This window comes from Branchiostoma lanceolatum, chromosome 4, assembly GCF_035083965.1.
Source record: "Branchiostoma lanceolatum isolate klBraLanc5 chromosome 4, klBraLanc5.hap2, whole genome shotgun sequence".
NCBI classification, from domain to species: domain Eukaryota; kingdom Metazoa; phylum Chordata; class Leptocardii; order Amphioxiformes; family Branchiostomatidae; genus Branchiostoma; species Branchiostoma lanceolatum.
This window is the reverse complement of record NC_089725.1, coordinates 6,646,991-6,674,218: the sequence shown is the minus strand read 5'-3', so window position 1 is coordinate 6,674,218 and position 27,228 is coordinate 6,646,991. Positions and strand designations below refer to the sequence as shown.

The 27,228-nt window shown below is 39.3% G+C and overlaps 2 protein-coding genes across 3 annotated transcripts; one reads left to right on the top strand and one right to left on the bottom strand.

Moving 5' to 3' along the window:
* Window positions 1-1,164: 1,164 nt before the first annotated feature.
* LOC136432366 (uncharacterized) lies at window positions 1,165-4,543 on the bottom strand. The gene has a single exon (XM_066423575.1). The coding sequence runs from the start codon at window positions 4,466-4,468 to the stop codon at window positions 1,967-1,969; it is 2,502 nt and encodes an 833-aa protein (XP_066279672.1). The 5' UTR covers window positions 4,469-4,543; the 3' UTR covers window positions 1,165-1,966.
* A 264-nt stretch (window positions 4,544-4,807) lies between these two features.
* On the top strand, window positions 4,808-25,868 carry LOC136432367 (Bardet-Biedl syndrome 1 protein-like). Of its 2 annotated transcripts, none has more exons than XM_066423576.1 (19): window positions 4,808-4,999; window positions 10,895-10,971; window positions 11,549-11,583; window positions 11,734-11,791; window positions 12,375-12,464; window positions 13,297-13,421; window positions 14,356-14,402; window positions 14,764-14,805; window positions 15,436-15,508; window positions 17,400-17,531; window positions 18,051-18,157; window positions 18,982-19,102; window positions 19,532-19,690; window positions 20,445-20,514; window positions 21,155-21,313; window positions 21,807-21,940; window positions 22,695-22,829; window positions 23,876-23,962; window positions 24,410-25,868. In XM_066423576.1, the coding sequence occupies exons 1-19, from the start codon at window positions 4,815-4,817 to the stop codon at window positions 24,494-24,496; spliced, it is 1,923 nt and encodes a 640-aa protein (XP_066279673.1). In that variant the 5' UTR covers window positions 4,808-4,814; the 3' UTR covers window positions 24,497-25,868. The 2 variants fall into 2 exon arrangements, with proteins under 2 accessions (XP_066279673.1, XP_066279675.1); XM_066423578.1 differs by lacking the exon at window positions 4,808-4,999 and adding an exon at window positions 7,202-7,392.
* Window positions 25,869-27,228: the final 1,360 nt, after the last annotated feature.

Below are 27,228 nucleotides of genomic sequence, written 5' to 3'. Positions count from 1 at the left end.
GGACATCGTAATTCTCAAGCAAGCAGTACCTTACTATTCACGTATTTGGCAGCTCAATGATTTGGCGTCACACCGGGCCGATACCATTCCTCTGGGCAGGGCAAAATTTTTTAGAACATGTCCTTCAATAGTTTCATCGGGTTCAATATGTAAAGTTTATATAACCTTCTTGGTTTGTGTTTCCAACTTTTGCACACAAAAAAATCTGCTCTGCTTTCTGATTAGGCCAATGGGCACCGCCATGTTGGTAGGTGACGTCATGGGTCAGCCATATTGGAATGTGCCAAGTACTAATCGCAAGTCAATCTACAAGTCATCAATTTCTCTATTTTTTTCTGAGTAGAAATCACCGTTTGGTCCATCATCAGTTCACAAATCACCTTTCACATCTTTGGCATCAATTCTGTGATGTTATAGAATGAAATACATCTATGAAGGAATTGGTATATTAAAGTTGAACGAAGACTACACTTTAATATCATTTTGCAGTAAGTAATAAAAGTAGATAATAGCCATCTTTGTCTCTCAGTATAATAACTAATTAAGATGGATAAACTGCTCTTTATGAGAGGATTTGATATTGTCATATGTAAGTACATTGTATGACAAAATACAAGATATCAGACATGAACTGTTTTGAGGGCCTAATTTTATTCTTTATCAAAAATTGCATTTACTTAGTACTGTGACTGTATTTAAAATGCTGTAACACCTAAGCAGTGAATAACACAATATCAATACTTGTGATAATGTCTTGTTTTTCAGAGATAAACATAAAGAGATAAGCATTCAACTTCAAGGCAAAATCTGTGCATTGTTGCAGTGGATCGGAAATGTATAGAGAGATAAATTGCCATTATTAAGGTTAATGGCTGTATTATGAGAATAGACATTACAACTGTACCAAATTCTTAATCCTAACTTGAGATGAAATCATTGATTTGGTCCACAAGAACAGGGACTTAAAGAACTATACAAAAGTTCCCCTCTAATAGAAAGAAGAAGTATACAACTTGAAGCTCAGGATAGTTATTATTTTCACCATGCATATTTTCTTTCAAGTACAGGTAGTCATGTACTACATGTATGAACAAAGTTGAAAGAATTAGTCTAACATGGTTCTACTCAAAAAATAAAATAAAAAACACAACACAGGAATAGTAATTAACATTTGATCTTTAATCAGATTTATACAATAAGATAAATGTACTAGTATTTTAAGCTTAGTAATAAGGGAAGGCACAAGTACAAGTGTATGATGTGTACATGACACTTCTCAGAAATACATCCAAATATTGCAGCAGAATTCTAACAAAAAATCGCACATTCTTTGTAAGTATAGCAGAATCTCTTTTATCCAGACTACAAATTACAATTCCATGTTATTATTGCTATAGAACATTCCAAGCCCAACATGAACAATATACTTTCACTCCATATCAACCCATGATTTGTTCATATTTTTCACAATCTATTTAAACTTCTTGCTCAGGAAAAATATAATTTCTTGCATTGATCATGATTTGGGGGCAGGGAGAAAGTTAACAACCTCATTAGCATGTACAGCGGCTTCTGCAAAAGCACTTGACAAGATAGAATTATATAGACTATGCACTTAAATTACTAGTAATGCTATTGCTTCGTAAACTACAATAGAACTGATGATAAAACAATCTTTGGTGTGTACACCATATTCACAGTGAAAATGTGTAATACAGTGATATATCAACCAGCTTCAAAGATGCTCTACCTATCACTGACACTGTTGGATGACAGATATCCTGACAATGTTCTGACTTTACAGGTATGGCAAAGTCATAACAGGGTACAGAGAATGAATGAGAACTGGCCTAGAAAAATCATCACAATTTCAGCAGAAGGACAGAACTCATATGGAGCCAACCACAAAAGAAATTTATCCGGTATCCACCCCTAATAGTGAGTATGTGTGAATGTCAAAAGTAGGTCATTCTTTACAACTAAGTTTCTCCTTTGTATCATCATGTTCTAAACTGGTGCTCAACAGTACTCCCTTCAGTACAGAGAGCGAAGTGTCATTTGGTGATGAGCACAGCACCCGCAATCTCACGCCCTTCCCACTGTTCCTCCTTCTTGCCGGTAAATGCTCTCGTAGCAGACTCAGCAGCTGATCGGCTCCAAACTTCTTAGGTACTAGATCCCATATAGACTGGTCCACACATTGGAGGGAATCGCTTTCTAGGATGTTGGTCAGCAGGGTGTGGAAGAGAGCAGAGTGCTGCTTGCTTTCATCTGAGTTCCTTGAAACAAGACTGACAGCCTCTTTAAGTCTGTTAAACCTGAGAAGAAGCCTTAGTGCCTCTAAAGCTGCATCCTTGTTAGAAGTGCTGGTGATAAGTTCACAGTAAGCCAGGACTATGCCCATGTTCGTACAGGAGTTCTCTGGCACATGTAGACAGCAAAGGGCCCTATCATACAAACTACTGCTTCTGCTGAGAGCAGAGGAGCCTTTGATGTCATCTTTGACATAGGTGGCCTTCTGGACAAAGGCTAGAAGCTGTGAAGGTTGTTCTTTATACAACAGTCTACAGATCAGTTCAAACACTGGCATGTTACAGGATGTCCTCTCTGTACTCAACACTGTAGGCCACAAAGTTGTTTGGTCAGTCTTCAGGTGACTGGTTTCAGACACATCAGTGACCTGTAGGTCATGGAGAATTGTTCTTACAAATTCCCTTGGGAATTTGAGTGCTAGCACTTCCAACTGAGCCATGCTGGCTGGAGAAATGTTTTCTTCTGATTTCAGCAACATCCTCAGTTCACTCTGTATCGTTCTCTCTTGCTTCTCTTGTTCTGTTCTTCCATGGGCTTCTACCAAACTCCTCCACTTGGTCTCTAAGTTCCAGAACTGGTTCAGGAGTGGGTGAAGGGACTCTTGTATCCTCGTCATTGGGCCACTACCGTGGTAAAAGTTCGAAAGCTGTGCTAAGTGTTCCCTCTCTATTTGGTCCGACGCTTGTCTGGAGTGACTATGGAGAAGAGCGACAAGAAGTGCGGGACTTTGCAGCCTGGTGTTCTTCATCAGACTCTCAACGTCAATATTCTCCCCATGAATACTTCTGTCCTTGTAGTACTTGACCGCTTCTTCTAAAGTGAGCTGTGCTGCGCAGCTTGTCTGATTGAGCCCTGTCATCAAACGTACATGTTCCCCAGGGTTCAGTACTGGCCTCACTATAGCAGTGTCAGTTCCTGACATGCAGAGCTCCCAAACACCATGTCTGACACTCCAAAACCCAACACTGGGCAGCTGGCCACTGCCGACCCACAAGAACGTACTGCCTTCAAAATCTGGCTCAGAGAATTGCTGGATTCCCTGAACTAGAGTTCCCGTTTCAGTATGAAACAAGAACACCCTGCCATCAGGTGCAACGCAACCAATCACAAAGGTGTAAACAAACCACTGACAATCACTGGGCACTACAGAATTAAACACAGCTGCCCACTGCACAATGTGACATTTGTGTTGCAGACTACCTTTCTTAGACAATGACTTAACATCACCATTTTGCAAGATAAGGAGCAACTGATCTTGTAAGGAATCTTTGATTATGGTGACTACGCCATTATTCCTTGACTGGCCGTTCTGTGCCCAAACAGATACTGATGATTTCACGGCATCAGCAAATGACACCCCATTTGACACTACTCGCATGTTCGCAGTAACACAACCCCTGTCCAGACTACAGGTCTGGAGAATGTTCTTGTTTTGGTGCCACATAAAGTACAGACCCGCTGGACAGAGTTGTTCTGGCCACACCACTACACCGTCCTGTGTGGGGTAGAGCTGACAAGGGGGGCAATGTTCCAGAAAGGTGAACGTTGACCCTACGGTATGACTGCTGACTGTCTCATGACTCAGAGGTAGTCCTATCTTCGAGACGCAGTGAACGAAGTGGGTACCGTTGTCCGAATCTGCAGCAAGGTTCGAAAGCGGCGACGACGACACATCCGTAGCAGCCCTTTTCTCGCACCAGTACAAGCAGTTCTGCTCTTCGTGAAGGAAAACCGAGCGAACCCTCCTCCCATGATCTCCGTTCCAAAGTCTGAACCCACCGCTCGAAGTCCAGCCTGGAGCGTCGGCTCCCTCTTCTCTGAGATACGCCCACACTTCTATCTGTCCGTTTGCGAAGGCGATGTAAAGTTCTGTAGGGTTCTTCTTCTTGAAGCAAAGTGCAACCACTTCGGTATCTTGTCTCCGGAGATCCAAGCATCCAGTTTCTCTTCCCTCTTGTGGAACGAAAGGCCTGTGAACAGGAACTGTGTCGAACGCTGTCAGTCGATGGCCCCCGTGCCAACTTACGAAAACATGTCCCGGACTCACCCATATTTGGCGGACCGCGTTGTCATCAGTCGAGCTCAACAACTTTTCAAAACGTTGATTATCATGTAGGCTTCGTGCAGAATTCAATCGGTGCAGCGAAAACATCATAAACGGTTTAAAAACATCAAAATGATGTCACAGGAACGAGATGTCACCTCTTTTATTCCAGTTTGGCGGCCATGATGGTTAACTGCAGTACGCAGGTGCAAGGAATATTCCAATATTTTCAAGGGGATTTTTACAATACATATTTTTATAAATTAGTAGTAATGACATAATTTCATAAATTTATCAATGACATTATTTCATACCTTCATCTGTAAATATCATGAACTGTAAATATTTCATACATATATATATTTATTATGGATTTTCTTCTGATTCTATTAATATTTTCTAACGTATATTACACGTATCTTACCTATACTTTGTACATTGGTTTCTGCCATATTGCATGTTTCTATGTGAAACTGGGAAGCCAAGAGTCAGCAGGAGAGTGTTTGAGTTTACAAGACAGTTTCTAAAGGTTGTGTACGTTTGTGAGAGAAAAGATGTTCTGATCTTCACAATGGCTAGCACAGATATGGAACAGAAGGGACAAGGATCACCCAAAGGAGTCTTGGAGAAAGTAACGTCAAGGTGAGATGAAATTTAAACATAAAAACAGTGATAAAACCTCCTTGAGTTAACTAAGTTAGCTAGTATTTTCAAGAAGTTCATACTTTATACTTGAAAGTTGAAACACAAGAGGCGAGTAGTACAGTCTCCTGGCTGCCGGGAGTCGAACCCGCACCGAACCCGGGCCACCAGCTCATGAACCTAACACACTAACCGCTTATAAGGCTAAAAGGTCCAGACCAGTTACTAGTAGACTGGTCAGTATTAACAAACCTCCTTGGTATTTAAGTGGTGCTTGAGGAACCACACTGTTACATACTACATGTATACCTACTATAATGTTACTTATTATATTAACTCCCTCGTTAACGTTCAATAATCCACATTTAGATTTGCAATGGCAGGAAGCAGAAATGTTGCTTGTTATCAGTAACATTTCGCATATGATGTCCTTGCTTTACCCAAAGGATTGTTTGATTGATGGTACAAGAAGTCCAGGTTACTGAAGGACTGTTGTTCATACTAATGCTTTGACAGTCAAAAAAGAAAGTGCAAAAAGATGAAATGCCAAATACATGTATGATAATGATTAATCAATCTATGATTACCTGCTGAGTTAATAGTTAGTCCATAATCACAGGTTTGCCGAATGTCAAAACTGTATTGTTTTTGCCGGCAACTACATGGCGCTGTAATGTTGGAATTTGACATGCTATATCATTTTTCATTCTTTATTCTTTTAATATTGAAAATTGCAACAAGACAATACATAGTGGAGCGCCAGGCAGACAAGCGGATGTTGCGGACCACTCAACATTCATTCATATCTACCATCATTTTTCATTGGTAGATAAGCTCTTACTCTTAGGTCCATAATGAAGTGGTGTAGGTTTGAGCCCCCTACCACCTTTTTTGGACTGCAGGGGTCAATTGTATTCAAGGCTTTGAAAGAAAATGACTCAAGAAGGGGTGAATGGATCATTATGATTTTTGTGATGATTGACACAATTAAATGCTAATTAGCCAAGGCAGGAGCAAATTTGCTTAATTGATTGTTTTTCTTCCTGCTGTATTCCATATTGCACATTCAAGTATTTTGTGGCACAGACCTGCTGCGATTTACCTTTCCAAGTATTTTCTTTTTCCAATATGATATCATAACATTACTGAAGTAAGTGGCTTGTCTTTTCTGCTGTGTATCATTATAAGATTTTACACACAGGCATTCCATGTACAGATGTTTACATTGACATCGGAATATGATTTTTGTTATTAATTACATGTATGTTCTTAAGACCTTATTTACATACATGTAATTAATGAAAAAAATCAAAATTTGAAATTTGCATAGATTGTAATTCGGTTGATCTTCTCTACCCAAATAACGCAAGTTGTCGAAAGTATGAAAGTCTAATCTTGGAACATTTTGATTATGAAAATGAGGCCCTGATATGCTTGGTTGATATCTAATGATATCGTTTTTCCTTAAAGTGCCACAAGTATGAAATTCCCATTATTTACCAATGTGGTATTTTCTCATTTGAAATATTATGCAAATGAGGTATTCATTTGTATAGGCGATATCTATAGATGTTCCTCTCTTTCTCATGGAGTGCAGCAGATATATAAAATTTCCTCATTAGTTATGCAAATTTGCTCTCTATTTGCCAAATTAGCATCAATCAGAATGCCTACTGGCGGTTTTCAATATGCCCTGGGGAACAATCTCAGACATGAGCTATCAATATCAAATGAAAGGAATCATCATTTTTAAAAAAAAAATTTTTCGGATCAAAAATTTTCAAATTGGCAAATCAAAATACACGCCTGTGGTCATTTTTGACCCCGTTTGGGTGTTTGCAATTGAGTGTTAAGGGACTTTTATTTATTCACACACAAAGTTTTTACGTACAGATTCTTCATGTGCAGAAAACCCGTTCCCATTTCCGGCAGTAAAAATATAACGAGCAGTCGCGAAACGATACTTGTCATCACGGTTGCATTCACGTTGGTCGGGGGATCGTCCTTAACGCTTGTGTTTATCTTGAACTTTCAAGGAACCGCGAAAAAGTGTTCACCTCGGGCAGATGGTTGCTTTACCAGTTTTGACTGTGTAACCACAGACTTTCTCTTAGATCTTACACTATATACTGATACTCCTACCTAGAACACCCCCTCCACTTTCCAGTTGGTACGAACCATGGCAGATTGTGTGCAAAACCATGCATTGGGCAGGTGGACCACAAACATAAACTGAGAAAACAATTACAGTAACATGCATAGCACACCAGGGAGGGATGCAGGATGGATTTATTTGATGAGGACAGCGGTAACATCTCCCAGCCTTCTCCGATTGCGTTGGTTGAAGCAAAGCGTGAACGTCGCCAGCCAAGGTACTGGTCGAAACCAGAAAGGTGATAAAGTTATTATGATAAAGTTAAGCTTTAGCGTTAGCCCAGCTAGCAGTGTTAGCACATCTGGTGCTGAATTTAGAGAGTGTTGATGAAACTGTTGGATTGTTACGATACCCTCAATGTGGGCCTCAAGGTGAACAGAGCTTCTTAATATTCAAGGCGTGTAGCTGCCAACAGGAATCCCTTTAAATCTCCATAGAGAAGCATGTACATGTATCTCTGGGGTGCCACAACATGTACATGTACATGAATGTAGACATGGAATGTCTCTGTAAAATCAGGGCTTGAAATACTGGGTGCATGACTGCATGTGCACCTTTGTGCACCCAAAATTGGAGTTGTGCACCTAATTTTTGACTGTGGGTGCACCAGTGCATCTAGATATTTTTGTTTGCTATCGAGGAAAGATAATTGTAAATAAAAAGTGTCAGAAAAAGCAATATAACCTTTGTTGTACCTTCAAATATTACTTGTTTAAGGTTTTTAAGTTAGCTATATGGAATTTCAGACACGTTCTTGACAGAGGCAGTAGGGTTTGCAAATATGTTTTTCTGAAATTCTACTTGATTTTATGCACCCAAAATTATTTCTGTGAACCTAAATTTTTGAATTTGCACCAGGTTCCCAAAAATGAATTTCGAGCCCAGAAAATGCATGTCAAGGTTATTGCAATATGAGCAATGTGAGCATGCTATGATATGAATATATTGCTTTTGCTCTCTTTATTGAATCTTTATGGTAAACTTTAAATCATGCATTTTTGGAACAAAAACCTTACACTTTTTTTTGTCAAGACAGAACAGACTTGACCCTTTGACCATCAAGTCTGCATGTATCTCTTGTAGTTGCTCACAATGTCATGATCATGTTCAATAAAATAATCAAGGCAACCTTTTTGCCTTGATTATCAACATCTACATATTTGAATAGTGTTCAAAACCAAATGTGTTGCCAGCGTTTGATATTATGTATCAGCATTATTCATCATCAACAAGCCCTACTTGAGTTATTCCCTTTCAAAGTCTGAAGCAAAACCTACTCCTGTAGTTCCAAAAAAGCCGCTAGGGGGCCAAAACCCATACCACTTACTCTCTGTCCAAAGAGCTATCTACCACTCAAAAAGTAGGACCATAGCATGTCCAGAACATGAAATATCAAAACAGGAAGTTCCGCTGCAGTGCCGTAACAAGCCGCTAGGGGACCCAAAATCTAATCATTTCCTTGTCTCATCAAGACCTACCCACCTGCCAAATATCAAGACAATCCATCCATTGGCAGGCCTTCTCCAGTTATTCTGCTTCTTTACACACACACACACACACACACACACACACACACACACACATACAAACGCTACCCTCTGCATAACCTTCTCAGCGAAGGTAATTAGCCAGAACATTTTAAGTGCACAATACCCGATTGGCAAGCATGAGGAATAGAGGGTTGAATGCCCCACCCTGGGGGGTATATGGTGACATGAGGTCTGATTGATAATAGTATAGCTACTGAATAATTTACCACCTAGCTCTCAGTCTGTGGTTTATTTGGTGGTTACAATTTACATGTATAGAGAAGACAGTACACCTCAGAAAAGGCAGGACATTACCGGTATGGACGGTATCATATACTAGTAGCCTATTCACACAGACACATACTGCAGAGCTCGAAATTCTTTTTTGTAATTTCATACAGGTACACCCAACCAAAAAAATTTGGTGCACCACATGAAATAAAGTTGAATGTCAGCAAAACATAAGTTTGACGCTACTGCCTCGATCTCTTAAAGGGGCATATTGTAGAATTTGGTGGGCAAAAACTACAAATATTATACACCCACACATTTCGAGCCCTGTACTGTATACTGTAAATGCAGAAATGTCTACGGTGGTTTTATGTTATTAAACCATTGCGAAAAGCCATTCCATTGTGTGACTGTAGCGCTACTATTGTTTCAAACGCGAACTCAAAACCACCGCGAACACTCCATTTTCTCGCTACTGTGAAATTAAATCTCCGTGAACATTTCTGCATTTACAGTATCTTTTCACCCATACTCACTCATTCACTCACTCACTAGTGTATACTTGGCAGAGGAGTGTTGTGTTTTAGGAGGTAGAGATCTTCTTGCTTATGATTTTTGTATAAAGTGTGGTCAGTAGGCCATAATTTTTTCTGCAAGCAGAGATTGAGTAGAAATTATTCAGCTCTTGGTTTACAAAACAAATTTCACGAAAGATTAATTATACTTTTGTGTTTACAGATCACATACCGTATGATACGTTTGAAATATCCTAAACTGTATGTTGTAATTGGGTACTAACTGTTAACAAATGTAAGGTCCCCAAATCTATTCTACTGTGTAAAAGTTAAAATTCACAGAGGGGCCATTTTTGAATGCCTCAGTCTGTATTCTAATCAGATGACTAATGCCAGTTGCCATGGGGACCACATGCACCGGGTAATTGGTCTGGTGAAGTCAAACCAAATATGGAAACCTTGGTGTGAATACTGTAAATTCATTTTAAGTTCGTGTGGTTTTTATTTCGCGCTAAGGCGAAAATGGGGTGTTTTCAAGTTTGCGGCAGTGCTATAGTCACGTACAAGTACTGCTACAGTATTGGACAAAAAATGTTCACGGTGGTTTTAAGTTCGTGGTGAAACGGTCGCCGCAAAAACCGCGAACGTAAAACCACCACAAACATTTCTGCATTTACAGTAATTACTACTTGGAGTCCTATCTATCACCATGATTGGCTGGACTGAAAGGAAGCAAATTAAATGGAATATGTGACCATATCTAGTTTGTGTCCTACAGTCAAACGAACAGAGAGGTCCCGGGTTTGAAATCACTGATATGCCCCGATGTTGTGCCCTTGCATGGGAAAGGCACTTATTAGTTTGCAGGACTTTCTTCACTGTGGTGAAAATGAGTACCCTGTATAATGCATTGGGTTGGAGATCTGTTTGGACATATCTTTTCAGGGTGGCGGAATTATGTACAGTACCCTGGTTGAATTACATGTACAACATGTACATGTACATTTGTATGTTAACTTAGTAGATGTTACATGCAAGGTCTTTTGTATACATTATACTGTTTTAGGGAAGCTTCAGGAGCGAGCTTAATAGTATATTTTATGCCCGTTTTACAAGAATTCCCAGCATTGCAAAGGAATTTCTGCAATCCGTCCGCCTGCCTGTCACTCTATACCTCGTTGGCACGGTCTGGCATCCTGGCATGCAGGTCGATGACAGATGACCTACTTACGGGGTGTCTGATTTGGTGGGACTGTGTCAGGGAGTTCTTGGGACAGTCCAAATCTAGTATTTCAGCTTTGAAAAGGGTTTTCAACTTACCCCAGTTGATCTAATATCACACGAATGTGCTGAACATCATGCCTCCCACCAAAAAACCTCTGTGGACACCAAAACTTGAGGAGATCCAAGCATATATAGAAAGGCAAAGTTTTTTAACGGAATGATGATTGTTTTTGTTTTGCAGTCATGAGGGGAATGCCAAGTGGCTTCATGCGCACTATGACCCCTACTCAACTCTGTACACATTCTCCTCATGTATCGGTATGCAATTTCTATTGTTCCATAGTTTAAAATTCTATTCTTTAAGTACTGCAGGAAATGGCAGTTTATCAAGTAATTGATTGAAGACTTTTACATAGCAGTACATTGTGTATTTTTGCATGCGTTTTCTAACTCTGATTTAAGTGATTGGTTTGATCTTCTATAAACCTTTTTTGTGTGATTTTGGAAAATTCAAAATAGGAACTTTATAGAGATGCTTATTCCTTCAGCCTGTACCAAACTAGTTTTATTGAACAAATAAGTCCTGCATTGTAACTGTAAATGTTATCATTAAGGAGGCCAGTATGGGCAAGTCTTAACATATGCAATTCCTCCTTATATGGTAAGTTGAATAGGATTTCTAGATGGTGTTTCATGGAGAGATTCTAAACAAAAGATTGTTTGCTAATTATATCTTAGACTTATACTTATTTGGGGACATTGATTTGTTTTTATAATGTTTTAAAATAACTACCCAGGGAGCTGCCGATATTTTGTAGCCCCTGAATATTGTCATTAGTCATAACTTGTCAATGCTCTGCTAACATCGATGGTTGTTCTGCTTTTCCCCGTTCAGCTTTGGCAGACTTACATGGCGATGGAGACAACAAAGTATGTCACTCTGTTTTTGTTTGTTTATTTGCTTGTTTGTTTTTTATTTGCTTTAACTACATTCGTTATTTTGCATGACAGACTAACTCAACATTACAAAGGAGAAGAATTAGATAAAATTTGTTTCAAATCTTGTTCCTGTTTTTGCAGCTTATCATTGCAAACTTGGGGACTGGAAAATATGACATGAAGCTAAAGGTTTACAAAGGTGAGCAGACTCTAATGTATATAGTATGGGCACGCAAAGTTAATCTTGTCGGTGACATCTTGGTACTAGTACTTACATGACTTTGTATTGTTATAGAAATTAGAAGTTATAAAAGTGGTTGTGCGGAGATCCTTTAGGACACTATGCCCAAAGAATGTACCTTTGAACTTGCAACAACAAATTTACAATATAATGAAGTTGAATTTTTGACCACCAGCGACAAGCTTTGGCTATACCTGATTATGAAATACCCGATTATGTATTGTTGTTGTGTTGAATAACGCCTTTTGTGAAAGAGATCCAGATAGAGAAACGATCTAGATTAGGGGTTCGTAGAGGTTCATTCGTAAGATTAACAGTAACTTTGTTGTGTTTTTAATTACTGACATTGTAACTACGATAGGCAAATTGAAATATCAATGGTTAACCCAGGGAGCCGAGTTAAATTTTGGTGCTATTTCAATGTAACGTTATTCCTTGAGTTGTCTTCCAAAGGCATTTTTTAGATATTTTTCTAATTGTATTGTATGGCTATGTTAAGTGAGAATTTCCTCAACTTATATGTACACTCTTGCCATGTAAGGAACCACACTGATGACTGAGAACACCATCATTGACCTGCCAACAGCTGTCTGTACTTTCTTCATGGACACACACGACCCACGAACACCAGGTCAGTCACATCGGGCAACCAGATTGGTTTGTGTACTAAAGCATATAAACAAAACAAAAGAAACAGTTTAATGTATCTTCTTTGCGTTTGCAACTTTCATATGTAAGTAGATGAATGTTGTGGAAAGGAGGGAAAAAGTAGAATTCTGAGAAATAGATCCTTTGGTTGATAGAATGGATACATGTGGTTTAAATCCTCCATTAAGAATTTCATTGAAGGCTTCCTTTGGCGTTGAAAATGCAGTTAGCAGACATGCTACACACATGTATGTCGGCCCAGTGCCTATATGCTAGGGAAGCTCTACAGTCCAATTAAAGTGAACTTTGATTGACATGTCCAAATCTATGCAAATCAGTATGCAATACACTCCAAGAAAGTTACTACAGATTTTTTAGACCCTGTTACATCCAATTTTTGTGGGTTCCGTACTTGGCGCTCTTCAGCAATCTAAAACAGATATGTCGCAGTTTAGTCAATCTAAAAGATCCCAAAATAACTATGTCCTCAGCTGATAACTACCTACAATGTGAGAGGGATTAATTTTATGTTGCCCCAGGGACACCTGTACTGAGCTGCATACCTGTGGTGTTTGCCCATAAGGTGTATGTTTATAAGGTTAGATGAGGTATGAAATGTTCGCCAAAAAACAGTTACTCAAGCAACTGGATGAATTTTGAAACAGTCAGACGTTTCAGACAGCATCCGCTGTCTTTCGTCAGTGACTAATGGAAAGAACCGGAGAACCAGGTTTTATACCAAAACTCAGAACTAAAATGTTGATGAGGTGAAGACAATTTAGGATGATGTGAAATGTTGTCTGTTGTGTTTGTAGCTGTGGCCGTTGCTTCTGGCCCCTACATCTACGTCTACAAGAACCTGCGCCCCTACTTCAAGTTCACACTGCCACCGTTAGATGTCAACCCAGTGGAACAGGATCTCTGGAATCAGGCCAAAGAAGTAAGGAAATAATTCAGCTGGGAACCTTTTTGTGACATGTTCTTTAATTTCTTTTTTCTACATCATGGATGACATGTATGTCAACCAGAAAGAAGTAGGTACTGTAAATGCAGAAATGTTTGCAGGGATTCATTTTTGCAGTAGAGAGAAAATGGAGTGTTAGCTGTGGTTTTGTAGCTACAATAGTAGCGCTACAGTCACACAATGGAAGGACTTTTGGTGTTGGTTTTAGGTTTGCGGTAAAGAGTTGACCACAAAAAACGCGAACATAAAACCACCGTTAACATTTCTGCATGTACAGTACCGGTATCTCACAAGCAAGAGGAAGCTTGTACTTGTACTATGAAATCACCCAATAAATTTGGCTAATGTAAACAAACAGACATCATATTCTGCTACTGACAGCCAGGCTTTTCACATCGGGGGAGGTCTGGCTAAAGGAGTGATGAAGACAAGTTACTCTTCATTTTGACACTTTTAAAATATAGAGACAACAGGTAGGGAATCGATGTATGGTTGTGCATAAAGAAGTTAGCTTCACCTTACCCAGAATAATGTAAAGTAATGACAACACGGGCTTGCCATGCTCTGAAACATTGGTTGGCAGTTACATGTACAGTTCAGTGTAGAGTAGGGAGATTCCTGAAGCTGAACCACACACCTTTGGTCGCAACTCAGTTGTACATTGTCTTTACCTCTCCCACCTACAACATAACTGATTTTCAGAACGGCATCAATTTACAAAGAACATGCAAGTTGATTACAATAAATCTGAATCTTAAGAAATCTTGAGCTTTGGTATTCATTGATATTAGAAGACTTCATAGTTTTGCCCCAAAATTTGAGTTATGTCCCTGTGAACTTTTTTAACTCCATAGACCTTACCAACAGTCTTTGATATGAAACATGAAAATTGTGTTTTTACCTGTTGTAGGATAAGATTGATGTCCAGGTGCTTAAGGAGATGTTGGAGAGTCTCAGGTGGGCTGTCTGGTCTTACATCAATTTGTTTACGGTAGACGATCTTAACAAATCAATAAAGGTGATAGAACAATCCCAGCTGTCCACCAAAATTGGCAGGAAGGGGAAATTTTATGTTTCTTGTTCTCCTTCAAGTTGTTTTATTGTCCTACAATACATACTACGTCATACACTATTTGTGTTCAAACTGGAAAGGTCAAAAGTAAGGGAGTACAAGAGTATCTGACACATGTACTATATGATATATTGCAAATGTACATTTGTGTGTGGGGGCTATTTCATTCTGTGTTGATGTTGATTGTAGCAGTCTTGAATAAATGTGTTTACTAAAGATATGCAATATTTTTGATTGAATGTACAGGGCCGATGGGAGTGAGGGCACCTTGACTGTCAGATCCTTAAGGTATGTCTTAATTTCTGCTTTAAAGGCCTTTCCTTAAAAAATGGTAAAATAGGAAGAGAACAAGGAAGCCAGCATTTCATACAATGTTTAGGACATTTCCATCTTTTCCACCCTTCATCACTGCAACAATTTGTCAGTCACATACATACAAATATACAAAACAAATGTGTTAAAAATATGATAAGCAACAGTTAAGATGTCCTTCTTCTTTTGTTCAATACCTGCACTTGGTTTTCATGAACTCTTTAGTTTTAGTGACAAGTTAAGTTCTTCTTTTTACATGTATAGCAAAAATATGAAACAATGTTGTGACGTTTCGTCTTAAATGCCACACAAGCTTGCAATTACATGTATCTTATAATTCAAGGACATTTTTAGATCAAATCTGAATGTGACCTGTCTTTTGTATGTAATTACCAATGGAGCCGTCAATTGTTATGTCAGAACAATTCAGGATATCCAGAGGGAGACCCTGCTAGTCTGCATATTAACATTTTTTTTTTTTTTTTACCTCTAGCACGTACAGAATGTTTCCTTTGCCATGTTTCCAGAAGTCTTGTCCCTACTTCATATGCACCTGTATTGAATATTTGTAGTACATAATCATTTGTCTGCATACTCTGTTTGTAGGTTCCTTATGTTAGACCCAGAAGACATGCCCACCTTTGCCAACCTACACAAGCACAGTCCCCTGAAGAGACAGGTTAGTCATCTAATCAGTGTAGCATGCTCGTGTGGGAGGAGTCTGGGCTTCATACTTCTTGATGTGACTTTTTTCTGCCCTCATTATCACAGCATTAACGGGGGCCGCCCGAACCTCGCACGCGCCCGAACATCGCACGGGTTTTTTACTGATCTTATTTTGCATAAGTACGCCGTGTTTGTGCCCAATGACTATGCTGATAAGGAAGGTAAATAACCCAAGTTCATGCACATAATTGTCATTTACATTCAAAACATATGTGTACATATTCATTTCTTGTTTTGTCGAAAAGTAGTATTTTGACAATAATGATGGCAACGCTGAGTAGAGGGTCACTGCGTAGCTAGACGGCCCGGCACCTAAATATACGACTTGTGCCAAGCAGATACATAAGTCACACAGCTATCATACACATAAGAAAAATAATTTCATAAAACACTAAAAATTTGGGTCTTTAAGTGTTTGTTGAGAAGAAAACCGACCAAAGAAAAACAACGTAAACATTGCTGTCGTCTGACGACGTTGTTTTCCCGCCATTTTTTTGGACCGCGATGGTGGCGGGACGATTCAACGCACAGCTTTGTTACGCTCTAACATGTGATTGGTACCGTCTATGAAAAGGAAACTGTATACAGAGATGGCGAAGATGTTTCCCAATAAGTAGACGGAGTATTGTTGATGTAAGCGGTGTCGTTTTTTCGTAATGATTTCGTAAGTCGGGCCGCATTCAATACGTACGTCGGGCCGCGCAGTAGCCTATTTCCCGTGGGAACATGAGCTGGGATGCGCTAGATATAGCCCTTCTCACATGACGTTAGAAGTGCACACAGTCAAAATTTTCCGGTCAAAAGAAAGCTAGAATATAGCAGACTTCAAGCCTTATTTACATTTCCCTAACTTCATCACCAACTTCTGAAGAGAGCAAAATTACCAAAGCGTACGAAATTAGGCACACTATCTGGCGTAGCACTAAATCAGAAGGTACATTCGTGAAAATGTCTCACAGCGTCTTCCGCATGTAACGCGGAGCATGAAGGGCCCATGAACAGTATGAATACATTTCTTGTCCAAGTATGGTCTTTAGATGAATGTGTTCAAAATTCATTCATTAAAACCTGACCACTCTCTGGCAACCAGCAATGGAGCGCCGTGAGTTCCAGCGCGTAAAAAAACGTCCGAATATTGGGCACCCCCCGTTATATAGTACAATACAGTCATTTCTCCAAATCAATGCAGTGATGGATGTAATTTGTCACAGAAAGTCACTATTTAGTTTGGTATTATTTTGTGTGTATTATTTGCAAATTTTCTTTTGGCAGTTAATATGTAGTGTCTTTGTCCATGTACAACCATACCCTTCATGGGGGACTATAGGGTTTGTGTCAATAATACATGCATTCCTGTGGGGAAGTTGACAGAATTTAGGTGTCATCATCTCAGGAATCAAAGATTCTGACCAAGAAAACGTACCCTCAAATTCTCACCAGTTCTGTCGACTGTCGTCTGTCAGAATTACGAGAACTTCTATACGGCTATTCTCCAGGGAAACACCCCACGAGACCATTTGCCTTAACGCTCATGACCATTCCACTATCTCGCGGGTCCAGAAGACAAAAATTGGAGAAAGGTCGTTTTTGTCAACAAATTATAGTATGAAGTCTGACCTGTCATAGCCACCCCAGAATTGCCAAGATTTCACCGAAAATCCCACCAAGAAAGGCAATATTTTAATGTCCTCTTTGATTTTTCATCCTGGGGTCTAGGCGCCTGCGCTAATACCCTCGTCCCCGCTTATTATGTACTTTACGAGTTGTGCTAAAAGTGAATTAGAAGTTTGAATTGTTCAAGCCACTTAGCATCCTAACCACTGGTGTGTTGACTTTCCCGTCAGACTGTGATCACGTGTATGACAACATTGAAGAAGAGCCACTCAGAAGAAGATGCCATCAGCTGTCTGGTCATCGGTACGGAGAGCAAGGATATCTACATTCTGGACCCAGAGGCCTTCACTGTTCTTACTAAGGTGGGAATTGGATTGTCCTCTTAGTCACGTATGCATGTTGCTATCTTGTACATTTCTCTCATTTGCGTGAGTGAGTGAGTGAGTGAGTGAGTGAGTGAGTGACTGAGTGAGTGACTGACTGACTGACTGACTCACTGTCTTACTGACTCACTGACTCATTGACTGACTCACTGACTGACTCACTGACTGACTGACTGACTGATTGAGGCCCCTTTCATGATGCAAAAATCAAAACAGTTTGATTCGTTTCGGCTACAATCCGCCCTGAAACGGTTTACATTTTGCGTTCACCTTGCAAACTTGCACCCATGTTCAGAACGGTGGACATCAAATTTGCAAAGTCTGTTGTGATCCCGCACCGCTGCGAGTTGGCGACCGTAACAAGATATTACTATTCAAAAACATGGCCGAAACATCCCAGTCAGGTAGTGCATGCGTGCATGCGTGAGTGAGCAAGCAAGCAAATGTGTGAGAGTAAATTTGACTTTCTTGTGAAATTCCTGCCGCTGTTGTTTCCAGATGGTGCTGCCTAGTGTACCGGTGTTCCTGGATGTCACAGGATTATTTGATGTGGAGTTCCGCATTGTTGTCTCCTGTCGAAACGGAAACATATACTCACTAAAGAAGTAGGTCATCATGATTATTATTACATATTCAAATCTGAATATAGATATACTGGTGGTAATTTTAGGGCATTGCAACTTGTTTACAATGTTGAAGAAATTTTGTCCACTTTACCAATTCAACACTCACAAAGATTGATTATATTCATCCATAAGTATGCCAGCTCGGACATGTTGTAAGGGATTGCATACGTCATTTCGGATGGTGACGTAAAGCCGGCGGCCCTGTGTATGAGGGAGCTTCAGGCATTAGTCTCAAGCGTCAAACTTCTGCACATAAAAGAACCCAACACACTTATCGAGAAGAGTGGGGGTGACCCGGTGTGTTTGGCCAAAAATGCGAGCCGTAGCAAAGCCGCATTGCACTACTACTAGCTACTTGAAAAGGCATCATGCTTCACTTTAAATGAGGATGCCTTGAAACGAAACAAAAATGCATGTATCATGTAGTTTTCAGAATAAGTATGACTACTGTGTTACATGTATGGACATCCATTTGTTTTCTATTGTCTGTGTTAAAATTTGCTAAAGGTGAGCGTTAAGACTTCAGTGTTTGTTTTCTCATTGACTAAATTTTGCTACAAACTTCATTGTGTTTTTAGCTGCTTGTGTGATTGTTTTTGATTTTCCAAGGCTTCTTCTGCAGTATAGGAATTAAATGAATCGCCAAAAATAATTACTCAAGCAATTGGATAGAATTTTGAAACAGATGTTTCAGGCAAAAAAAATTTATCCAGTTGCTTGAGTAAGTATTTTGGGCACATCTTATTACCTGGATGTCTAACTTTCATCAACGAATTAAATGATTGTTTCTTTATATTATCTAGAGGATCAAAAGCACCCAAGTACAGCATTGAGCTGAGCTCACAACCTGTAGGGCTTCAACGAATGGGCAAAAATGTGGTGGTGGGCTGTATGGACCAGACCCTCCAGTGTTACACCACTAAGGTAAGGTGCACTTGGGTTATGTGGACTTGGCAATGTTGTACAAAAATTTCTCATTTTAATATTTTTTGACAATAGTGGAGATGCATGTTGTCATATCGTGTTCTTTTTTTCCCACCTTTTCCAGTGTTGTCATTTTATGGTGCAGAATGCTAGAAGGGTTGCATGAAAAAAATTGAATGGCTTTCCAGATACTGTAAATTCAGAAATGTTTGCGGTGGTTTTAAGGTCTTGGTTTTCGCGGCAACCGTTTCGCCGTGAACTTTGAACCACCGCAAACATTTTTGTCCAATACTGTAGCAGTATGTGACTATAGCACTGTCGCAAACTTAAAACCATCGCGAACACTCAAATTTCGCCTTAACGCAAAATAAAAACCATGCAAACTTAAATTCATTTACAGTAATTCATCTAACAATCACGTCCCTTCAGGGTAAGCGTCTGTGGGTGCTGACTCTCCCAGCCAATGTCATGACCATGGAAATGATGGACTACAAGTCACGGGGCTTCAAGGCCATCATGGTCGCTCTGGACAACTGTGAGGTCCATGTGTACAACGAGAAGTACCTTGTCAACACCATCAAAACAGAGGTACAGTGTGTCATCAGTGTTATAAAGCAAATTTGAGAAATACCTCAAATATAGCATTTCCTCATTGATTCTATAATTTTATGTAAGTCCTACTTTTGATAAATTTCACCTAATTTTACATGTCTACTATTAAAGCCAAAAATAGGACAACCCATTCTTAATTTCTGGAGGTATCCCGTTTTCTCAGCAGATTTAGTCAAATATAGCAGTTATATACTCCACACTTAAGAGTATTATAGAATTAGAAACTGGTCGAAGGGGAAAAGACCTGACAAAAATTATGTATAGCTGAGAATACTGGAAGCAGAACTTTGTATTATTGTGCTTCAACTCCCTGATCTATGAGCATTAACTCCACTACTTTGCGTCAGTGATACTGGGCAAGATTTGTCAATTAGATTTCAGCAGGTTTTTGACCATGTCTGACCGTTTCCAAGATTATATCCAGTTGCTTGAGTAACTGCTATTTGGCGTATCTTATTACCTGGATGTCTAACCTTCATCAATGCACAGTACATATAGATGTAGTTTGAAAAATAAAGCTAGGGGGTCAAAACTTGTCCCACTTCTTTCCTTGCCCAGAAGTAACTTGAGTACCATCTTCGTTAGTCAATGCTCGCGCCAATACTAGTATACTTTTACCCAAATGGTACAAAATTTTCTCAAGAGATTTTTGGACCTTCACATCAAAACGCATATAATTTGCAGTTGGACTTAAAAAAATGACTTTCTTTTGCCATTTTCTTTTCACCAGGACATTGTGACAGGGATGAAGTTTGGTCGGTTTGGGAGGGAAGACGGAGCCTTGGTGATGACCACAAAAGGTACTGTATTACTACCTGTCGGTGTATGACCTACCAGATCGAAGCATAACACCTGACAAGTATAGTACAGAAAATTTTCTGGACCTACGACAACGGCATGCAACAAAGACGTACATCTTAGGCGTGCAACGCCTTTTTTCCTGGGTGTGAATCGTCCCCTCATGTTGTATGACAGGCATTTTTAAGGCCCTTATGATTTCGTCGTACCTTGGTTACCTCCAAGGTAAAAGTACCACAAATTGAATCGGGAAGTGAATCGGGTCTAAGTTTTTCTCTGTGTTTGTTGTATGCACAATAATGCAAGCAATAATGAATTCCAGGATAATTGAATGAATCTTTTTTTTAACAAGCTTCTTTGGGGCTAAACCTTAAGAAAGACCTTGATCTTTTCTATTGTTTTTGTATTTAGGATTCTTATGTTGTGTCTTACATGTACATGTACATGTATGTCTTGGTATAGTTTACATAGATATATGTATTCCAGGCCACAACTTTTGGGTTGTATGTATACATGTAGGTACAGGAATATCTTATTCAATTTCTATTTCATTATCCCCAATGTTACAATATGACATTATAATGACAGTGCCAGGAATCAAGTAGTCTTCATAATATGACTGTTCTAACTAACTTGCTCCAGGCGGTGGCTTGATTGTAAAGATCTTGAAGCGGAATTCTGTGTTTGAGGAGAAAGACTCGCGGCCGGGTCCCCCGGCTTCCCAGAACCAGAAACTGAACATTCCCAAGAAGACAAAGTTATATGTGGACCAGACTATGAGGGAGAGGGAAAACGCTGTCAGTAAGTAAAATCATGGCATTTCTACACGTACCGTGTCAAGATAACTGGCAGTTAAGGTTCCGGTTCGGAATTTCAAGTGACAAAGTGACAAATTCTATAAAAATCACCAGGATAGGAATGATATGCAGTGATATGAGTAATTCTCAACTGTATATTGTTGGCTTTGTACTTTACATTTTCACTTTATCCCTTTGAAAATTAATGATGTTAACATTTCTTTGTATATCAGTAATATTTGTAATTATTAGCCTCTGCATGCTGTAAATGTAGAAATGTTTGCGGTGGCTTTATGTTTGTGCCTTTCGCGGTGAATTCTTTACCAAGAACTTAAAACCACCACGAAAAGCTGTTCCATTATGTGACTGTAGCGCTATTATTGTTTCAAACACGAACTCAAAACCACCGCGAACACTCCATTTTCTCTCTACCGCGAAATCAAAACCATGCAAACTTAAATGCATTTACAGTATTTCTGTCCTTTGTGTTTTTCCAGCCATGCACCGTATGTTCCAGCGAGACCTGTACCGGTTGAGACTGGATGCCGCTCGGTCATATGTGAAGGCTCTGGAGACCAGCATGACCCCCATGTCAGCTGATCCCCTCGAGCCACTCAAACTGTCTGCAACTGTGAGTGCTTCTAATTAACTTATATAATAACAACTGTTACATAGTATCACATACACAATCTTGATTTTACAATGACATCTTCTAGATCTAGAGACTGATCCAAGACAGACAAATAGAATTTGTTCATTTTGTGACAGAAGATTTTTGCAAGACAGAGTTGTATCAACAGTTTCATAAAGATGATGATATACATTTATGATATTTCCATTCTCTTATCTTGCAAAGAGCCTACAGTGTCTTTTACATAATTCTATATAAACCTGCCGAACCCTGACATTAGACCAAATGAAAAGAGAGGAGATCAGGCAATGCAAAATACTAGTACTAGACTAGTATATCATGTGATTAATTGAAGGAAACCCAAGCAATTTTGGGGCAGTAAATAGGATTTTGAGTCAAATTATTTAGTAATTTCTATAAAGTCATGATTAGTTCAAACAACACTATCACAATATATAGCGACATCCTTCATGGAAAACTATGACGTCATTGTGATGTGAAAATCATTGCCAGGGTTTTTGTAGGCTCACGAAGGGAATCATCGTACGGCATATTTTTTAGCGGTTTCAAAATGCTCAGAGTAATTATGAAGTTATTATGCACATGTGCTAAATAGTGTTAGTAAATGTGACTACCATAAAAATATCAGCATTTTTTTTATTTCCATATTTTGGGCCCTGATATTGCTTTCAATTGGTTGCCTTTAATGCTCTGCATATCTAACGTCTGTATGATGGTTTTTGTACCTGTACAGGTGAATGGCATAGGTCCATCCTTTAAGCTGACAGTGAACCTACAGAACACGTCATCTGCCACGCCCTCCATCAACCTCCTCATCACATTCCAGTACGATGAGAAGCTTTACCAGCTCCAGCGGTCCTCCATCAAGGTGAGAGCAGGGGGCAGACAGTCTGAAAACTTAGGCAACCAGAGCAAGCTGCTAGGGGGCCCAAACCTACATTACCTTTTTATTACATCACAAGCTATCAGCCATCCACAAATCAAGACCATAGCACGTCCAGGTCAGAAGATATAAAAACGGAAGTTCTGCTGCAGTACCAATGTCACATACCAGGGGGCCCAAAATCGACCTTGAAATTCGGCTTCACAACACCTGCCCACATTCTAAATATCATCGTAATCTATCAAGAGGTTCTTGAGTTATGCTGACTACAGTAGTGTGGAAACAGAAACAGACAGACAAACACACACAGACACACCCAAAACTATATCTCCATTTTTCATGGAGATAAAAATCACTGCATGGTAGTCTTGTGGGGGTTGTTGGTATGGTCCTAGAGATCTGTCTTGCTGAGTGTGTATTTGGATGGGAGCATTTTCAGAATAGGGGGATGCAGCGGGTCACGCACATATTCAAAATGGCGCCCGCTCTAGGTGAGTTCGGAAGGCCGCTTAGATAGCGTGACAAAGTCGCGCTGTAGTTCAAAAGAGGGGCACCTCAAGGCATGTTTGTTGTCATCAATGGACAGTTTATTAATTTGTTCTTTATTAACTGCGATGATGAATGTGTAATGTAAGGGAGGTAAAGTAGGATTCCTTGATATTCTGACCGCTGCCGCCCTCCCACGACTTGAGTAACGGAAGATTAAGTAACTTGTTGCTGCAACATGCGATCTTTGTGAGCTCAAAGTTACAAGGTTTTATGTCGCATGCCTTATCATTTTTGCAAAGCACTAAGAAAGAATTTGCATACAAGAGCTCGATTTTTTCTGACAGATGGATGCTGAAATGTGACGAATTAATATGATCTGCTGACGGATTAATATGATCCGTGGATGTGATTGAAAACCCTGCACCAATTCAGCACTAGAAAGGCTGCCATTGCACGGGTAATTTCTGACCAATAGAAACCATTATTATCATTTTCTATCTTGTCCAGTCTTACCTTACAGGACTAACCTCTCTGTTTCGCAGGTTCCCCTGCTGGTTCCTGGGCTGAACTATGCTTTTCAGACACTGGTGGAGTGCATCAGTGACAAGGCCATTGCGGACACCATTAAGGTGAGGTCATGGCCATGGTCATGCTGTACAACTGTTTTCAGTAGAAGAGAATGTCTCTCTTGTAGCAATAAACACATTATACATTGAAAGAGAAGTAGTGGACAGAACTGTACAGTACTTGAACAATGATCACTGTGTGTTACAGAGATTAGAATGATCAGTTTTGACAAGAGCTACTACCCACAGATGTAGGAGAAGGGGAATTGTTTAAAAAGTGCAATTATTATATAGAAAAGGGTACTGAAAAAACAAAAACAGGGCCTTGCATAAAACGTTAAAAATGAGCTGGATCCTTACTACCTGTATACATACTAAGTTAAACATAACATACTTACTGCATGGAGATTACAGAAAGTCATTGTTAAAAGAAAATTACGTAGAAGCTTGTAAAGGTAATGGCCATCACCACTACACCCATGTTAAGTTCTCCATTGTTCCATTGTCCAGGTGTTTGTGCTGAGGAAAGGGAAGAGCATGCCCATCATCACTGGGAACATCAACATGCCAGTCAGCGAAGCTCAGGTGGTGGTCTAACACTGCACCTGATGACAACAGCTGCAGCACCTGGAACATCAGAGAACAGCTTCTGAGGCTGGATTTACACACAAGTTTTTGCAGTCGACTCGGGGCTACTCAAGTGGAGTTTTTCTACTAGAAAACGCTACTCGAGTGGCCTAGGGTTCACCTTGCACAGTCCTGAGTCGACTCCAAGTCGACTCAAAAACGCGTGTGTAAACCCAGCCAGACAGACAAGAAATATTCTTGTATGCTGGGCAACACCAATACAATGACTTGGTTCTCAGGGTTGCCTTCTGGCGGGTATGGGTTTAATCTAGATACAGATTCAAATCTAAAAAAAAATCCAAATGAATTGAAGAACCAAGAAATTGAATTGTTGTTGCCGTAGCTTTGTTGAAAAACTCTTACCTTAGAATGTTATAGATTTGTAAAGTAAAAAGAAAATTGTGATATGGTCATCCTGTTTACTAGTATATCAGGTGTCATCTGATGACTCTAGGGCAGTGCCATTGATTCTAGATTTGTAACACTTGTAAGATGAAAAGAAATTCATGTGGACTTCAGTGGATAGCTACACTTGTATCAGTAGTTCCCAAGCCTGTTTTCTTCATCGATATATCTACATGTATGTATAAATTTGTACCTTCCTGAAGGATGTGCAGGCTCAGATCGTGTGTATGTGCATATGTTTGTGTGTGTGTGTGGCATGTAAAATAGCATTCTGGTTCTTGTTATAAGTTGTACTTAGCTTCTGAACTGTCAACAATGGACCAACGAAAAATTATTCAACTTCTTTGAATGTCAGAGATCTAGATATATTTTCAAGATGCCTTTTGGGTTTAATGTATTTGGCACAAACTTTAACTCCCTCTGTCCATATTAGATGAATGTAATCTTTGGTTTTCAGTTTTGCTTGTCTTTCGTTTGTTTGTAAATGCTGTGGACAATAGTTATAAGATGACACAATGACTGTACATTTTCACAAGTTTAATTTTTGTGTGTTTATTTCTAAAGTTTTCTGTATAGAGAGTGTTTTAGAACTGATGTGTAACTACAAGGAGGTTAAAGAGAGACCTTGTTAACTGCTATCCTTTCTGTTTGAAGTGTATTTGTGCAGCATACTCTATGCAGATTGGTATAGGCTGAACTCAACACACATGTATGTAGATGTTGTAAATACATGCTATAAGAATAATAACTAGAAATCCCCCAGTCCTGTAGGCTGATGTACATGATTGTATGATTTCACAATATATTGCTGTGTGACTTGCAGATTTGGTTTAAGATGGTTCACAATCTCTTTGTGTGGTTTTCTAGCTGAACTTTACTTTTAGTTAATTGTACTTGAAAGAAATTAAAGAAGACAATGCTCAAACGTACAAAATAATGTGAAAAGTTGAAGATATCCCCCTTGGAGTGAAAATGTATTTTTCTATGAGATCAACTAAGAAAAAACCCCGAACTTCTGCTGCACTGCCATTAGAAGCTGTCAAAAAAGTCTTATCAAGACCTATCCAAATACCAAATATAAATTAAAACAAGAGTTCTACGACCTCATACCTTCGCGAAATGATTTTGACCTTTATGACTGACGTATTAGGAGTGTTTTTCATCAATCAAAAATCATACCAGTTGATCCTCCTCACCCAAATAACATAAGTTGTCCAAACCTCCTTGTTATGATTATGAGCTTAACAAAGAAGGTTATGCTAACATTTTTCATCAATAATGCAAATAAGCTCCTTATTAGCATAATTTGATTCAATGGTGTTCACATTCACACAACTTCTAAATGCAACAAGTATGAAATTGCCGTTATTTACTAGTATGGAATGATAGTAGTTTCTCATGAATTATGCAAATTAGGCCTACATTTGCATAATTTCTATCTATTGACATTCTCTCTTCCTCAGTTACAAATGTCACATATTTGAATAGTCATATCATGGAACACAGCAGGTTTTTAAAATTGCCTCATTAATTATAATCTGATTTGCATAATTATCATCCAATCATACAAAGCATCACATAAGCTATCTACATACCAAAAATCATGACCATCCATCAAGCCCATCTCGAGTTATATTATTTTCTCATTAATTATGTAAATGAGGTTCTCATTTGCATAGCTGATATCTATTAATATTTCTCTCTTCCTCAGTTACATATGTCACATGTTTGCGAGTCCTATCATGGAAATTGATGAATGTATAAACTTTCCTCATTAATTATGCAAATTAGTTACTGATTTGCATAATAAGTATCCAATCATGTACATCATCGCTCAAGCTATGTACATGCAAAAAATCATGACCTTCCATCAAGCCCTTCTTGAGTTATTCCCTTTCAAAGTCTGAAGCAAAACCTACCCCTGCAGTTCCAAAAAAGTTGCTAGGGGGCCCAAACCTATACCACTTACTCTCTGCCCAACGAGCTATCTACCACTCAAAAATCAGTTCCATAGCATGTCCACAACACGAGATATCATAACAGGAAGTTCCGCTGCAGTACCGTAACAAGCCGATAGGGGGCCCAAAATCTAATCATTTTCAGGTTTCATCGAGACCTACCAACATACCAAATACCAAGACAATCCTTCCAAGAATTCTCGACTTATCGTGTTCACTAACAGACACACAGACATGCTCGGTATTCCCATGCTGTGGCACTGCATTAATGACTGTTCTTACTCATACAAGGCCGTGTATATCCAACTTTGGTCAAAATTTGTATGTTTCAGTCTTTTA

Excerpts from the sequence above, each read along its gene's own strand:
- LOC136432366 (XM_066423575.1), bottom strand. The coding sequence starts at position 4,468 with ATGATGTTTTCGCTGCACCGATTGAATTCTGCACGAAGCCTACATGAT.
- LOC136432367 (XM_066423576.1), top strand. The coding sequence starts at position 4,815 with ATGTTTCTATGTGAAACTGGGAAGCCAAGAGTCAGCAGGAGAGTGTTT. Across the intron at positions 11,792-12,374 it reads GAAGCTAAAGGTTTACAAAG|GAACCACACTGATGACTGAG; the intron begins GTGAGCAGACTC and ends TTGCCATGTAAG. Across the intron at positions 13,422-14,355 it reads TCTGGAATCAGGCCAAAGAA|GATAAGATTGATGTCCAGGT; the intron begins GTAAGGAAATAA and ends TACCTGTTGTAG.